General features: G+C 41.5%; 1 protein-coding gene across 3 annotated transcripts in view; it reads left to right on the forward strand.

Moving 5' to 3' along the window:
* Positions 1-14,314, forward strand: part of STXBP5 (syntaxin binding protein 5) — a 925,152-nt gene that overhangs the window by 700,120 nt on the left and 210,718 nt on the right. For all 3 annotated transcript variants that reach the window (XM_082250146.1, XM_082250147.1, XM_082250148.1), the window contains exons 11-13: positions 8,924-8,996; positions 9,369-9,516; positions 9,632-9,699. In XM_082250146.1, the coding sequence (XP_082106272.1) occupies positions 8,924-8,996; positions 9,369-9,516; positions 9,632-9,699 (289 nt within the window). The remainder of the gene's footprint in view (positions 1-8,923; positions 8,997-9,368; positions 9,517-9,631; positions 9,700-14,314) is intronic.

A 14,314-nucleotide genomic window follows, 5' to 3' on the forward strand; every position in this document is an offset into this window, starting at 1 on the left:
CTGATATCTCACCAAAGCCCCGCCCCCCCAAAAAAGTTGTGTGTATATATATATATATATATATATATATATATATATATATAAGAAATAAAAAGGAGCCAATTCTGTCAAGCAGATCTGCCTGCTGATTCCCGCTGAGCAGGTGGATGAAAGGTCCGTGTCTGCTCTGCTGATGCAGAACAGACACAGCCCACTGTTCTCTATGGGGTGGTTGGATGGAAATTAACTGCCTGTCCATTTCCATCCGATCTGATCAGCTAGATGGATGGGGAATGGGATCCCCCATCTGTCTGTTTTTAGTGGACCAGATCAGATGCAGGTGGGTGTACATGTTCATTTACAACGGACACATGTTCATTTACATCAGCATCTCAATATAAAACAATGGGTGGTCCGATTTAGGCCCGCTTGAAAAACGGACAGGCAGACCTGATCGAGCTGCTTGTGTGAAAGGGGCTTAAGGCTTTGTTCACACACGGCATACACAGCTTACCTTTACAGGGATGCACTGGTGTTCCGTGCATCTTTGTGCAGGCAGTCCCATTGATGTCATTTGGGATGTAGCTACTGAACGAGCAGAGTGGTTGCTTCCAATTTGATATCCATGTAGGTTTGTGTGCATATCCCTGAGCTCACACTGTCTGCATTTGGGGTTGTGCACCCACACAGATGTCAGATTGGGAACAGCAGCTATGCCTGTGCAACCGTTACATGCCAATTGACATAAATGGGACTGCCTGTACGGGGATGCACTGAGCCCCTGTGCATCCCCGTGCAGGTAAACATGGCCCTCCATGGGCGTACACTTTAGTATGCCACATGTGAATGATGCTTTCGTAGTACTTTAGCAGGATTTTGGTATAGAGGTTGTTTTTATGTGCACTATTAATGATTTCAGTGCATTTGTAGTGAAAATAGCGATATAATGAACATTTGCGCAAATGATTGTGGGGCCCAAAAAATCTGTAGCACACTATTTATTCTACAGGTCATGTGCTTTCAGGAAATTGTCTGATTTGGGGGGTCTTTTCAAATTCTGAAAGCTGTAAATGAAAAATAGTAATCTGGGTTTTTAGAGTAAATTGTTTTTATTTATAGTTTTGCGTACCTTCAGTTTTCACCATTTCACAAAAAGGTGCAATTTAAAATGTAGTAATATTTGTCATTAACTCAATACAGTTTTAATTTTTTTATTTAGTAGGAATTTTATACATTTTGCCATGTATGAATCCCCTATTAATGATTTTAGTGTATTTTTAGCAAAAATATTGGTTTGATAAACATTTGCGCAAATATCGCGGTGCCTTAAAAATCAGTAGCCCCTTCTTTTTATTCTACTGGCCATGTGCTTTCATAAAATATATGGTTTGAGGGGTCTTTTACAAATCTGAAAGCTGTCAGTGGAAAAGGAAAACCTCCAGATTTTGAGAAATTTTTGCGTACGTCAGATTTTCTCCATTTTTTAAAAAGGCGCAATTTAAAATGTACAAATATTTGTTCTTAACTCAATACAGGTTTAGCTTTTATATTTTTAAGGAACTTAGCAGGAATTTTGTAAAATTTTTTGTGTTTGTATCTGCTAATATTGATTTTAGTGCATTTTTAGCAAAAATATTGTTTTGGTAAACATTTTCGCAAAGCTCGCCCTAAATTCAGTAGCATCTTCTATTTATTCTACTGCTTTCTGAAAATGTATAGTTTGGCAGGTCTTTGAAAAATGCTGAAAGTGAAAACCTCCCAGATTTTTAGAGAAATTTTTTTTTTTTATAGTTTTGTGTACATTCAGTTTTCACCATTTCGCAAAAACTGGATTTTTGTAAGAACTTACCGTAATCCTTTTCCCTGAAGTTCATCGATAGACGCAGCTCTGCTTAATCATAGACTATAGGGTTATGCTCCTCCCACTAGGGATAGGCACTAGGCAGAAAAAAAACTAGTCCACGCCTATAGGACCTGTCCCAGCAGGCATAAACCCTCAGGCTCTGCTATACTCAAACAGTTTTGTTCTTCCTAGTGACAGGGATAGGACCTAGTTCCCTGCTGGGACTTCGGTCTTAGCTGTAATGGAAAGTTTTGTAATTTTTTTTTTATTTTCTAGTTAGTTCCTGAGGAACAAGATCCAGGGTAACTACAAGCAACAGCTGGTATTCGCACTGGATAACCTAGATCCTTAATGTCTCCTGGCCTGCGAGCGTGAGCAGGTTATAGTCCAGAACTAGGCCTCGCCACGACAGTGCCCCGATGGATGGGGACCAGCCTGCGAGTGGATCATCTCGCCGAGAGACAGACTACCTGGAACGCCCTGAGTCACAGCCTCCCCTTGGCTAACAGGCTCTGCTATGCTCAAACAGTTGTGTTGCAAGCAGTGACAGAAAGACTCCATAACTCAAAAAGTAGAGGGGCAGTAGCTGCATCTGTCGAACTTCAGAGAAAAGGATTTTACGGTAAGTTCTTACAAAAATCCCGTTTTCTCTATCGTTCGACAGACGCAGCTCTGCTTAATCATAGACTATAGGGGTGTCCCAAAGCAGTGTAACATGAGAGGTGGGAACAAGACAAGAACAAAAACCTGAACGCCCCAATGGCCAACGTAGCTAACCAGGTAAAACTGAGTTCGACCAGAAACAACTGTAGCTCCCCCTGAAACAACAAACCCACAAAGAGAAACCAAAAAAGGGGGTTCTCTCAAACTGCAGCCTGCAAAACCTTGCGGCCAAAAGAAGCATCCACTTATGCCAACACATCTACTTTGTAGAATTTAGTGAATATATGCACAGATGATTAAGTTGCCGCCTTGCAAACTTGTAGCACTGACGCCTGATGGCGAAAAGCCCAGAAGGAACTAAACGCTCTAGTAGAATGTGCCTTCACTGGAAAAGGAGGAACCTGGCCCTTCAGTGAATAGGCCTGTACCACTGTCTGTCTGATCCATATGGAAATGGTTTTAGCAGACGCAGCCAGTCCCTTACAAGGTCCATCCATAAGGACAAAGAGTGTCCGATTTTCTGAAGGACTCAGTGGTCTCTAAGTAAACCCTGATAGCCCAGACCACATCCAAAAAATGTAAAGCATACTCCTTAGGATGCTGAGGTTTAGGACAAAGGAAAGGCAGTACAATGTCTTCATTTAAATGAAAATCAGAAACCACCTTAGGAAGGAACGACTTATTAAGTTTAAGTACCACCTTATCTCTGTGAACCACCAGATAAGGTCAGCAGCAAGATCACGCTGCCAATTCAGATACTTTGCGGCAAAATTGATTGCCACCAATAAGGCAACCTTCTGAGACAAAGCAAGCAGTGAAATCTCCCAAATTTTCTCAAAAGGAGGCTTTTGAAGAACAGAGCACCAAATTGAGATCCCATGGCTGTAACGGGGATCGCTGCTGAGGTGCCAAATGGTGCATACCTTGAATGAACGTCCAGATAATGGCGTGCGTGGCTAACAGGCATTGAAAATAGATGGCCAAAGCCGAAACTTGGCCTTTGATAGTACACAAGACCAACCGCTGTTCAACCCCTTTCTGCAGAAAAGGCAAAACCCTAGCGATAGAAAACAAGCGAGGGTGCGCTTTAAGCGATTCGCACCAAGAAATTTACAATTTCCACTTACGATGAAAGATTTTTTGAGAAGCCTTCAAGAGAGTGGGAATTACAGACCCTGAGACCCCTATCTCTCAACACCTGACTTTCAACGGCCATGCAACTGTAAAGCAGGATGGAAGATCAGACCTTGAGACAACAGATCTTCCCTGAGAGGAAGTCTCCAAGGGGTACCGGTGGCCAATCTTATTAGGTCTGCGTACCAAGACCGACAAGGCCAGTCTGGAGCCACCAGAATGACCGGAATGTTTTCCACCTCTATCCTGCGCAGAAGACGTGGCATAAGTTCCTGCCATAAATCAGTGGAATACTGATCCCAAGAAGCCACCAAGGCATCTGTGGCGTTGGCCAGAGGATCTCGAGACCTGGCTATGAATCTCTGCACCTTCTTGTTGAGACGAGAGGCAAACAGATCAACCTCGGCACAATTGTCCCGTGCGACAGCAAGTCGTGTACCGCCTCTCTCAAGTCCCTTAACCTGGCTGGGGACAATAGAAGATTGGATGGAAATAACCTGTCTCGTGGATTTCTATTTTGTATCCAAAATGGATCAGTTTGTGAACCCATTTGAATCGAAGTCCTGCACTTTTGACATCAGGCTATGCAGAAAAAACTGCAAGCTCTGGCTGCAACTGCGAGCCGGAGGGTCCCGCAGTCATTTATAGGGGTCTCCAGGCAATAGTTTATACTGGGACTCCATTTGCAAATAAAAAAATATTTTGTACAATGTCCCTCAAAAACTGCGCCGCCACCGCTTTAGCTGTCCGGCGCAAGTGTTTCCTGTTTCATTCTTCTGTATACCTTTGGTCCACCTGGAGCCCTGTCGCATCAAGCATGCATCCATCCATCCTTGTGACGGCATGGACGCCTGCTGGCGACGTTGACACTGGCCAGAAACCCAGCAAGCAGTACTTCGGCGTGGGGGCAAGTACACATACGACCAATTTAACTTCTATTGATTTTATGCAATAAACTGTAGTTTTTTCCACCACTATGCCATTTACCATCAGGTGTTTGTGACTGATTTCATTAATACAATTATTACCAGAAGCGCTTCCTAACTTCCAGCCCTCACTGATCTGACTCTGCACCCAGGAGTCCCCATTGGAGCTGCTGAGGTTATACACAGGCTTTTCATCCACTGGTTGTTTGGGCGCCCTGTCTTTGTCTGCCCTCCACAAGAGTACCTGTGAAGTAATAAAAAAAAAAATTTTTAAATGTACGAAAATATATGCATTGGCAAAAATATCGGTATCTGTATCGGCAGCAGAAAACCGATATCGGTCGATCACTACTTTTTATATTTAGCAGTAATTTTGTAAAATTTGCTGTGTTTGTATGTGGTAATAATGATTTTAGTGTATTTTTGCGAAAATATTGCTTTGGTAAACATTTGCACAAATACCGTGGAGTCTTAAAAATCATTGGCAGCTTCCTTTTATTCTACTTGTCCTATGCTTTCAGAAATTATTTGGTTTGGGGGATGTTTAACAAACTGTGAAAGCTGTAAGGAAACAATGAAAACCTTCAGATTTTTAGAGAAATGTGGTTATTTACATTTTTGCTAAGGTTAATTTTCACCATTTTGCAAAAAGGCGTAATTTAAAAGCTACAAATATTTGTTATTAACTCAATACAGGTTAAGCTTTTATATCTAGTAGAAATTTTGTGAAATTTGCTATTTTATATCTGCTAAAAATGATTTTAGAGAATTTTTAGTGAATATATTGTTTTGATAAACATTTGGGCATTGAAATCAGTAGCACCTTCTTTTTATTCTACAGGTCATGTGCTTTCAGAAAATATATGGTTGGGAGGGGGTCTTAAATTCTGAAAGCTGTAAGGGAACAATGAAATCCTCTAGATTTTCCGAGAAATTTGGATATTTCCATTTTTGCGTATGTTAGATCGTCACCATTTTGCAAAAAAGGCGCAATCTACAATTTACAAATAGTGGTTATTAACTCAATACAGGTGTGCTTTTATATTTTGTAGGAATTTTGTAAAATGTGCTGTTTGTACCTGCTTTAAATGATTTGTGTATTTTTAGCGAAAATATTGTTTTGATAAACATTTTTGCAAATATCATTGTGTCCTAAAAATTATTAGCACCTTATTTGTATTTTACTGGTCATGTGCTTTAAAAAAAAATATGGTTTTGGTGGTCTTTAAACTCTGAAAGCTGTAAGGGAAAAATAAAAAATCAATGGGAAAATTGCAAAAAATGGCCTGGCCAACCAAGAATAAAAGTGGAGCACAGGGCCTGGCAGCGAAAGTGTTAATGCATTGCGCAAAATTAAAATATTCCAGAGTAAACAATTTGTTAAAATTCCTAAGCCAGCTCTTGTTTACAACATTCAGCGCTGCTCGCTCCTGCACTTCCCCTTTTCTGCTTCCTTCAACTTCTAGTCTTTACAGGAATGGGTAACAGTGGATATAGTGTAGTCTTGAGCCAATCTGTTAGCTTTGAAAAGGGATGGGGAAGGACGAGGGAGGAGCAGGGCTTCATCGTTGTTTCTATTGATGTACTCACTCTAGAGAGAGAGACAATGCTAGTCTCTGCATGCAAGGGTAGTTCCATAGGACCTCCTATGATTAAGCCCAATGTGAGTGGCACAAGTTACAGTGGTGTAACTGATGGGCTGGGATTTAGGCGGAAGCCAGTTTTTTTATTCACCTTTTACTGGAGTTGAACACAGCACATGTTATGGCTTCAAAGGACGCTGCAAGAAAAGAGCTCCCCTGATAACTTGGTAACTTGGGATAGTGGTTTTGGCACCAGCTTAAAATCTAAAGGCAAAATGTTTCATTTTTGGATAGAATGGGATACTGTGTAAAATCTACATAACAGAATGCAAAGATTTGCAAATCTCATAAGCCCAATTTTTTTCACAATAGAAAATAGAAAACAAAGCAAATGTTTTAATTTAGAAAATATAACATTTTATGGAGAAAATAAGGTCATTTTGATTTTCATGAGGGCAACATATCTAAAAAAAAAAAAAAAGTGACAGGGCAACAGAAAATTAGCAAACTATGTAGTACAAGGAAGAGCTGGAAGAATATTTTGCAGCTAATTAGGTTAATTGACAACAGGTCAGTAACATGATTTGGTATAAATATAGCATCTTGGAGAGTTAGCATCTCAAAAGTAAAGATGAGCAGAGGTTCTCCAATCTGTGAAAAGCTGCATCTAAAAATTGTTGAACAATTTCAGAATGTGCCTCAATTTAAAATTGCAAATCCTTTAAATATATCATCTACAGTACATATCCTCAAATGATTCAGAGAATGTGGAGAAATTGCACAAGGGACAAGGCTGAAATACACAATAGTGGATGCCTATGCAGACAGCACTGCAATAAAAAAAAAAAAAAAGAAAAAATCATGATTCTGTAATGAACATCACTGCATGGGCTCACGAATACTTTCAAAAGTCACGGTCTACGAAGACTGTTCTCTGTGCCATCCAAAAATGCAACCTAAAGCTCTATCCAAGCTGCAAAGAGGCAGCCATAACTAAACATGATCTGGAAACGCTGTCTTTGGGCCACAAGTAAAATGGTCTGTTGCAAAGTTGAAAACTGTTCTGTGATCAGACAAATTGAAATTTTACTTTTTTTTTTGGTAACCATGGGTGCTGCGTCCTCAGAACTAAGAGGAGAGTGACCTTCCGGCTTGTTATTAGTAGTCAGTTAAAAACCTGCATCTCTGATAGTATGGGGGTGCATTAGTGCATATGGGATGGGAAGCTTGCACATCTTGAAAGGCCCCATCAATGCTGAAAGCTATATCCTGCTTTCAGATTTTTCTCTTTCCCTGAAAAAGGTGTCATGCTCAGAAGGAAAATGCTAAAACCCATACTGCATCTACAGCATGGCCTTCGTAGAAGAGTCCGGGTGATCACGTGTGGGCTTGGAGCACAGCTCAAAACTGGAAGATAATAGGTGTCCCTACCGGTATTCAGAAAGCAGGAATAGGTGTCAGGCAATAATTCAGAAGCGTGGACATATGTTAGGGTAGGACGCCGCTCAAAACCAACCCAGTGCTTAGGTGTGGATATGGCTGTGTATGGCCTTAGCCAGCGCTGCTCTGGCCACGCCCCCTGACATATTTTTCCCGGTAAATAGGATGAAACATGTCAGGGGACATGGCCAGAGCAGCACTAGCTGAGGCCATACACAGGCATATCTACATCTGAAGCACTGGGTCGGATTTGAACGGTGTCATACCCCACAGAAGAGTTCAGTTGCTTAACCGGCCTGCCTGCAGTCCAGATCTTTCACCAACTGAAAATATTTGGTGCATCTTGAAATGAAAAATACAGCAAAGACAACCCAGGACTGTTGAGCAGATAGAATCCTATATAAGGCAGAACTCCTGCAGCTGGTCGTCTCCGTTTCCAGACCTTTACACAGTGTTAAGAGGGGATAGATGTTACATTGTGGTAAGCATGGCCGTGTCCCAATTTGAGACGTGTTGTTGCCATCCCTTTCAAAACTAAATTTTTATTCTTAAATTAGTACATTTTCTCAGTTTAAACATTTGATATGTTTTCTATTGTGAATAAATATGGGTTTATGAGATTTGCAAACCATTGCATTCTGTTTTTATGTAGATTTCACACAGCGTCCCAACTTTTATGTATTTGGGGTTGTTAAAGACTAAAGAAAATGTTAAAGCACTACATACTTAGTGAATATAAAGGGTGACAGACTGCAACAGTGAACAGAAGGTGTTTGATAGGTATGAAAAAATACCTGTTTATGCTGGCAGAATTCCAGTTATCTTGAAAGGTCTTGTGACCTCTGCAGTGTTATCTGATGCACCCTTGATTAAGGCTGCCCAGTTCTTCTGTTGGCTACAGAACAACCCCTATGTTATTGAGAGGATGTGTTCTTACACAGTGCACACATGTCCTAGGGTAAACCATGATCCCAAAAGCTAACCACTGCAAGCACCCTCTGGCAGTGCAATATGATTTGTTCAAATCCCTGTAGCTGAACCTATTTCTGGAAAGCTTGGTTTATGGCAAGTGGAAGATAACACATCTACAGGCATGAGCAACAGGTAACACTGTTACAGAGGGGCTTGGGAAAAACAAAAACATCTGTGTTAATGCTAGTGACAGACTGAATACGCAAACTTTTTTTTGCCTCTATGCCATTTTAAGCGATTTAGAAAAATACTACTTTGCATATTGCATTCCATTTTCACAAAGGGCACGCTTGAGAATATCATGGTATTTTGTAACACTGAAAAATTTTACATCTGTAGACTTAAATGTGTTTTTTTTTTTTTTTTTTTTTTTTGCTTTTCAGATTTCCAGGAACCTTATGCTGTTGTTGTACTTCTAGAACAAGATTTAGTGGTTATAGATCTTGCACAAAATGGGTAAGATTATGGTATTCACAATCACATATCTATGTATACCTTGTGATGGAAAATGCAAATTTTCTTGCATAGTACTTTTGACCCAAAACGAATATCTCACCTAGGATTTTGGAGGTCTGAATACTCATTGCCATCTCTGGTGGACTCCAATAGATAAGACTTCTATGCCAGTGATTCTGGCTCTGCCTGAGTATCTCAGAGCTCAGCTTTTACAGGAAGAGTTTATATTGGCACATAAATTCAGCTGCCTGCATCTTTCAAGCTACTTGTACATTTTTAGGTGCCCAGTTTGAATTGCCATGATTTGTAAAAAGGTTTATGCAAGTGTATCTAAAATGTGCTTTTTTTTTTTTTTTTTACTTTTTACTACAGATATCCTATATTTGAAAACCCTTATCCACTGAGCATACATGAGTCACCTGTAACGTGCTGTGAGTACTTTGCAGACTGCCCCTCAGATCTTATCCCTGCACTTTATTTTGTTGGGGCCCGGCAAAAACGACAGGGTTACAGTAAAAAGGTATGCAAGAAATTTGGCAATTTGTTTAACTTCTATTCTGTTCACACTTAATGACTGGTAGATTTTATGAGCTGTTTTTTTTTTTTTTTTTTTTTTTTAATATATATATATATAGGAATGGCCTATCAGTGGTGGTAACTGGGGCGTTGGCACACAGAGTTATCCGGAGATAATAATCACAGGGTATGTTGCAAACAAATTGATTTAATTCCTTACTGCTTATTTTATACAATTTTTATTTGCTCATGTGTGACCTACTTATAACCACCTTTATCAAAAACGTAGTTTTGTCCAGTCAATGTTTTTGTCTGACATTGTGCAATCAGAAACAAGTACTGAGAGAGAAAAAGCCTTTGTGTAAAAAAAAAAAAATAAAGAGTTTAAAATAGATTTCTTTTGTTCATTGGAGGACACAACTCTGTTGTGAATCATGGGTATAGTGCTGTCTGCAGGAGTAAGGAGGGACTTTCCAACCTCGTCTATTCTCCACATTTCTTTGACTCCACCCCTCTCCTAGTTAGACTTGTCTGTCTTCGGGGAGGTAAATTTTAATTTCTTAATTGTCCATTAACACAGGGCAGAAGTAATTCTGAAATGTATGGGCTGAACTACTGCCCACTGGGGATTGGATACTGCGCCAGCCTTAAATGGATCAAATTTCAAAATGGACCGGCCGGGTTTCAATCCATCTATGGGCAGGCTGGTTCCATAGATTGACCCCAGCAAACCGTGGTTGCATGATAGAAATCAAATCATCTATGGCATGCTTTAGTCCTGAAGTGGGAGTAAAAGCCCATGTATGATGCTTATCTGTAGATAGTCAGGGCTTTTCTCAGAGAATAGGTGCAGGTACTCCCCTCTTCTGAGTCACTCCTTGTCTCTACCCCCTACCCTCCTCCGAGCACTGTCCTTTGCTTCTATCATCTACCCACCTCCCAGTACCCCCCTTTTAGAGAATGAGAATGCAGAAAAAAATTTCCTGTTGTGGTTCTAGGAAATGTGTATAAAATTTGTTAATGATAACTAGAAAAGCAGTAAATAAGATCCCCTGGAATCGGCAACAATAGATCCCCCCCCCCCAACAATAGTTCCCCCCCCCAGCAACAATAAATCGTCCCCTGCAACAATAGAAAAAACAGTAAAATAGATCCCCTGCAATCAGCAACAATAAATCCTTCCCTGCAACAATCACCCCCCCCCCCCCAATAAATCCTCCCCTGCAACAATAGACCCCCCCACTACAATAGCCCCCCAGCAACAATTGTTCCCCCAAGCAACAATAAATCCTCCACTGCAACAATAGCCCCCCCCCCCCACAACAAAATGACCTCCAGCACCAATAGATCCTTCGGCAGCCAGCCTCAATAGGCCATTCATCTCACCCCACTGACCCCAGCACCCCTTTGCCATTGCATACATTCAGACTGGAGGTGCCGGAACTGCGTTCCCCAGCGTTTCCACTGAAAAAAAGCCCTGGGTACAGTAAATACCTTCTAAACGTGCACAGTTGGATATTTACTTTAGATGCAACCAGTGATGTCACCGGAGCATGCACTCTGAAGGAACAGCATACCCATGCTGTTCCTTCAGAGCCATGCCGCCGTAAACAGCAACTCCCGCACGCATGCGCGGGAGTGACGTCATCACAGGCTCTCCCATTTATATTGCTGAAGACCGGATGAAAATGAAAGCGTCTTCAGCGGTGACAGTGTGATCGCTGAAAACCTTTGTTTTCAGGTATGTCTGTCATAATGTGCTAACATGCGATACATACTAGCACATTATGACTTAAACTGCCCATGGCCCATTTTACTTCTGGTCCGGAAGGTTTTACCCCCTTAGTAACCAGGCCATTTTTTGCAAGACGGCACTGCGTTACTTTAACAATTGCGTGGTCATGCGATGCTGTACCCATAAAAAATTGGTGTCCTTTTTTTCCCAAAATAGAGATTTATTTTCTTATTTTTTTATTTTCAGGTACTTATATAGCGTTGTCAATTTACGCAGCACTTTACATATACATTGTACATTCACATCAGTCCCTGCCCTCAAGGAGCTTACAATCTAAGGTCCCTAACTCACATACATACACAGTAGGGCCAATTTTCTTATACAGGATCCAATAAACCTACCAGCATGTCTTTGGAGTGTGGGAGGAAACCTGAGTACCCAGAGGAAACCAACGCAGGCACAGGGAGAACATGCAAACTCCAGGCAGGTAGTGTCGTGGTTGGGATTCGAACCAGCGACCCTCTTGCTGCTAGGTGAAAGTGCTAACCACTACAGCACTTCAAAAAACGTGCAACAATTCTGGAAAAAAAACAATATTTTTTATTTTCTGCTGTATAACATTCCTAATTTAAAAAAAATAATAAAAATCAAATTTTTTTCATCATTTTAGGCCAATATGTATTCTGCTACAAAAAAAAAAAAAACAAACCCAAGAAGTGTATATGGTTTGGTTTGCGCAAAAGTTTTTGCATCTATAAACTAGGGGAAAGATTTATGTCATTTTTATTTTACTAGTAATGGCGGCGATCAGCAATTTTTAGCAGGACTGCGGCGGACAGATCAGACACCTAACTGACATTTTTGACACTTTTGGGGGGACCAGCGACATTACTACAGTAAAAAGTGCTAAAAATATGCACTGTTACTGTACTAATGACACTGGCAGAGAAGGGGTTAACACCAGGGGTAAACAAAGGGTTAAATGTGCCTCTAGGGCGTGCTTTCTAACTGTGCTGGGGATGGCCTTGCTGCATGAACACAGAGACCTGTGTTCCTAATTAAGAGGAACACCAGATCCCTGTGTTCATTACTGAAGAACAGCGGCCTGCCGTTGTAAACCCCGGGAGCGATCGTGGGTGCCCAGTGGACATTGCGGCCGCTGGCCCCGCTGATTGGCTCCCCTACTAGCGGAAGCAACTAACATGTACATAGTTTCACGGGACAAAGCAGAGCTGGTCAGCAAGTGGTAAATGCGGTTTACTACCACTTTAACCACTTGCCGACTGCCGACCGTAATCCTAGTGCGGCTTCCCTGAGTCAAGCGACGTAGACGTATGTCGCTGGACTCCTAGTGGTCTCGGCGGCTCTGTCCCCCTGTGTTTAGACACAGCGGGAGTCGGTCCGAAAGAGAAGAGGTGGCGATTGCCATCTCCCTTCCCCAATCTTTGGGGAAACTGTGAGAAAACCCGCCTGCTTTGTTTACATAAGCTTAGTGACAGACAGGGAAAGATCACAGGATTCAGCATAGCTGAACCTGCAATCTATGTCTGTCACAGAACCACACACATACATACACACACATACATACACACACGTCAGTAAGCAGCGACTTGGTCGTCCGTGCACACCATTTCAAAATTTTACAAACTTGATGTTTTGGCATCGGCAGATGCCTCCTTTGGCCGCAAAGTTCTGTGTGCGGCAGTACCTTGAAGAGATGTAAATGAAGAAGAAAGTGGCACTTCCAGACCCAGGAACTTGGAAACTTGAGTTTATTTCTTCAAATCATAGGTACAACATCAGACAAGACCACAAGACAGACTGGACAGCAGACGCGTTTCACACCAATGAATAAGCACAAGGTGTGAAACGCGTCTGCTGTCCAGTCTGTCTTGTGGTCTTGTCTGATGTTGTACCTATGATTTGAAGAAATAAACTCAAGTTTCCAAGTTCCTGGGTCTGGAAGTGCCACTTTCTTCTTCATTTACATGGATTCCTCAGGTCACGGACCTTGGTGAGCACCCATTCCTACAGGACTGCCACAGCCGCTCGGGATCCATCTGGCTCAGCTGATTGTTTTCAGAGCGGTGATTTGTTTCATTTTGGTTTCCAGTACCTTGAAGAGGGCATGGCGTTAGTCTGTCCCCATCTGTTGGGGGTTGTTTTCCCCTTTGTTGATTTGCTTTCCTGGGTTTGTATGCTCCTGTTGAGCTTTTCTGTTACCCAGTGTTTTTACCTTTCTGGTTCAGATAAGGTTCCTTTCTCTGACCTGGGTGCTGCGTTGCCTTTGTGGCGGTTGCGCTTAACACCCCTCATGTCTACACTGCTTTGGGACATCCCATAAGTGAAGACTGTATGAGTGGCCGGCGACTGTCAGAGGACATAAGAGAAAACTGAATTTTTATAAGAACTTACCGTAAAATTCCTTTCTCTGAGTCCTCTGACAGTGGCTGCCCCGCCCCCTTTTGTGAGGTTTTTGGACTATTTACTGCTTGCTACCAAACTGAGTTGAGAATGCTGATAGCAGGGGGGATTGGACCAGAGGGACAGCCCCCTTCAGGTGTGTCTATGCAAATTGTTTTGTGTTTTGACAAGTCTTATGCCTAGCTTGCTCCTGTGGATAAGTGGTCAATACCCATAAGTGAAGACTATGAGTGGGCGACGACTGTCAGAGGAAAGAAATTTTACGGTAAGTTCTTACAAAAATTCAGTTTTTTAGCACTGATTACAGTAGTAATGTCACTGCTCCCCCTAAAATGGCAGGTGTCCGATCTGTCCACCGCAATGTCGCAGTCCCCTAAAAATTGATGATCGCCGCCATTACTGGGTAAAAAAAATAAAAAATACATAAATCTTTCCCCTAGTTTGTAGACGCAATAACTTTTGCGCAAACCAATCAATATACACTTACTGGGATTTTTTTTACCAAAAATATGTGGCAGAATACAAATTGGCCTAAAATGATAAAATGTGATTTTTACATTTTTTTTTTTATTATTGGGAATTTTATATAGCCGAAAGTAAAAGAAATATATATTTTTTTTTTTCAAAATTGTCGCTCCTTTGC

The sequence above is a fragment of the Pelophylax lessonae genome (assembly GCF_965119305.1).
Source record: "Pelophylax lessonae genome assembly, chromosome: 3".
In the NCBI taxonomy this organism is placed as follows: domain Eukaryota; kingdom Metazoa; phylum Chordata; class Amphibia; order Anura; family Ranidae; genus Pelophylax; species Pelophylax lessonae.